The following is a 3,024-nucleotide window of genomic DNA, read 5'->3' as shown; positions in this document are numbered from 1 at the left end:
AACCTCAAAGCTTTGACACTTTATGAGACGCTGACCAACAGCGACTGGTACTCACTGCAGCGTGACAAGGTGCTCAGAGCCGTGTTCAAAGGACTGAATGTTCATCTGGTGGACGCCTGGGAGATGAGTCTGGCCCACCACCTACCGCACAGCCTCCACCCACAACCTCCCATTATTAAGAATATGATTGACGTTCTCTTGTCCTACATATGTCCTCAAAAGGGCGGTTAGATGTGTGTTTGTTTGGTGAGAGGAATGGGGCAAGGAACCACATACCGAGTTTACATGTTGTCTACATTTCTCCAAGTGCAGCATTTTTCAATCAGCATTCCATGCACAGACTAGCTAACTACACATGTTTTAACCTATATATAACAAGGGAATGTGAAATGGGCAGAGAAGAAACATAACAGGATGTATATCAGCCAGGTTGGGGTCAGGTAAACGTTATGAAAATTGGTTATTCAATTTGAGGACACTCATCCAGCAGCAACCTGTCTACATCTAAAGATAACCTGTGCTCTGCTAGACTCCAATGTACGATGTGGTGAGTGTAGTTTTCTTTTAAGTGCAGTAAACTTTAGTTTAATGATTTCTCAAACAATTTAGGGTACAGATATAATTTTACCTTCATGGGAATGTACGTTTCTGGATCTAACAACTAACCTTCTCATCTTGTCAATTTAACATTTAAAATTTTAGAAGTGCTGGTAAGTGTATTTTGTTACCTTTGAACAGAGCAAGGCTAGCTGTCCTCCCCTCTTTACAGGGTTTATTTTTAATGAATAAGAGACAGCAGCAAAGGTCGCTGCCTGTTTGAGACCTGGTGGCCTAACTGTTAAAGAAACAGTTATATTCTTCAGGAAACTGATCAAACAGCAGATCAGTCTCTGTCTATTGATAAACTGTAGGAAAAAGTTTGACAATTCGACTCTGGCAACAGGCGGGCGTGTGGGTGAGATAAGAAGAACCGCGCCAGTTTCACAGGATCGCGCAAGTTACACAGAAACCTTTGCCATGGTTACCTCGCAGAGCACTTGTTTGCCTGTCTGTTGATGAGGAGTGCAGAGCGACCCGCGGATCCAAGCTAACTGAAAAGGTCTTATATAAACCCCGTAACAACCATTCACAAGAAATTATTCCAAGGACGACTTAAAAAGCAACCATTCATACAGAAAAGTGTATAGGCCTATAGGCTATGTGAGTTATCAGTCAACAACAATGTCAAAGTAAACATTAGATAGCCTATAACAAGCAATAATTCAAACATACTCAATTTTTCCGATCCTTATTGCCAACACAGTGTTGGCCAAGTTACTAATAATAAGACTGCAGCTATTACCTAGAAAAGTAATTAAAAAAGTAATATTAGCTACTCTACTTATTACTGGGTGATTTATTGCCCTGTCTCCCAACGAGTCCAATCATCACTGGCAGCAGTTTCACGTTGCTGTGTAGCAGTCGCGCATTCACGTCAGGGATGGTGCGTTCAGTAGCGTAGTGTCTTGGATTAGTAACTGTAATAATATAACTGTTTTGGAAATAGTAATCCATTACATTACTCTTTACTGGGAAAAATAATATTGCAGTATTACTGCCCAACACGTTACCACTGATGTGTGAGTACAACTGTGGTACACACTACGCTGGTGTGGAATGGGCAGCTGAACGCAAACAAACTTCCTTGTTGATTATGACGGACTAAAAATGACCTATCTATAAATGAATAAATAAATAAATGCAGAAATACATAATTAAATGCATAAAGAAATTAAAATTAAATTTATTTTGGTCATTAAAAAAAGCTATTTGCTGTATTTATTTATGTATTTCTACATGCATTTATTTCTACATATATTTATTGATTTATTTCTACATTTATTTATGTATTTATTGATTTATTTATATATTTATTGATTTCCACATTTATTTATGCCTGATTTCCACATTTCCACACAGTAATTCATTATTGCATATATCACCAGTATACTTTTTATTTAATGGTATAACATTACATTAACACTAATTTATACTAGTTACTCATTCAGGTTGTGCCTCTGCAGTATAGCATCAGGATGCCACTGTGCTAATGTTCTCCTTCAAGCTTCAAGCCAGCCTCCTCCTTGTGTGTACCAACCAATACACACGCCAACATGTGAATGGGGAGTACTGGAATCTACTTTTTCAATTTAAGCACTGGATGTAACAGTTGAAACTTCCTGTTTTCAAGCTGGTCAGCCACATCCCACAGCAGGTCTGCCAGCAGCCTCTCTCTTGAAGCTATTGTGTGAATTAACTGTCTATTATACTACAAGGTTAGCTACTCAGTAAAGTCAGCAGTAAGTCTGAACATTAGAGTGTAAAGTTAACATTTAACACTACACCAGACTAAGAAATGCAAATTTCTACACTAAAAAAGATATAACATTCACTGTTATTCATAATTTACTCTTATTAATTCACTCTTCATGATTGTTAAACCTTTTCATTGACTCCTGCAAATGCTAAAATTCACTAATATTTACTCACCGTAAGTGTTATTCTTGCTAAACACCTTGTTGAAATAAAAATCTAGTGTTTTACAATTTTCTACTTTAGCTTACTTAAAACAAGTAAAACTTGTGTGCAGGGGGAAAAACAACAACCACCATAACATTCATGTAATCCATACAATTTATTAAATATAAAAACATTTAACTTTAAGGTTTAGTTTGTAGTTCTGTTTCAGTGCGACAGCTCTCTTAGCACTCACTATTATACTGCAGAAACGATTCATTGATTAAATCGATAAAATCAATAAAATCAATTCATTAAATGCTTCGACCCAAATTCGACGCAACGATGCTTCGTTTAATCCATGTAACAATACAGAACAGTGTCTATGAAGATTCTCATTCATCCAGGTCATAGTTATCCAACGAAGGTTAAAATCAAGGGCAATCAATCTTCAACCAAGTCCAGTTGCCCTTGATTTTAACCTTCGTTGGATATACAGAACAGTGTTTCACAGGGACATCTGTTACT

At 37.1% G+C, this 3,024-nt stretch overlaps 1 protein-coding gene across 1 annotated transcript in view; it reads left to right on the top strand.

Moving 5' to 3' along the window:
* Nucleotides 1-440, top strand: part of LOC123985011 (NXPE family member 3-like) — a 19,186-nt gene extending 18,746 nt beyond the window's left edge. The window contains exon 9 of the mRNA XM_046072340.1: nt 70-440. Coding sequence (XP_045928296.1) covers nt 70-231 — 162 coding nt within the window. The 3' untranslated portion in view covers nt 232-440. The remainder of the gene's footprint in view (nt 1-69) is intronic.
* Nucleotides 441-3,024: the final 2,584 nt, after the last annotated feature.

This window comes from Micropterus dolomieu, linkage group LG16, assembly GCF_021292245.1.
Source record: "Micropterus dolomieu isolate WLL.071019.BEF.003 ecotype Adirondacks linkage group LG16, ASM2129224v1, whole genome shotgun sequence".
NCBI lineage: Eukaryota > Metazoa > Chordata > Actinopteri > Centrarchiformes > Centrarchidae > Micropterus > Micropterus dolomieu.
The sequence above is the reverse complement of the archived record's forward strand: the minus strand, read 5'-3'. Positions and strand labels throughout refer to the sequence as shown.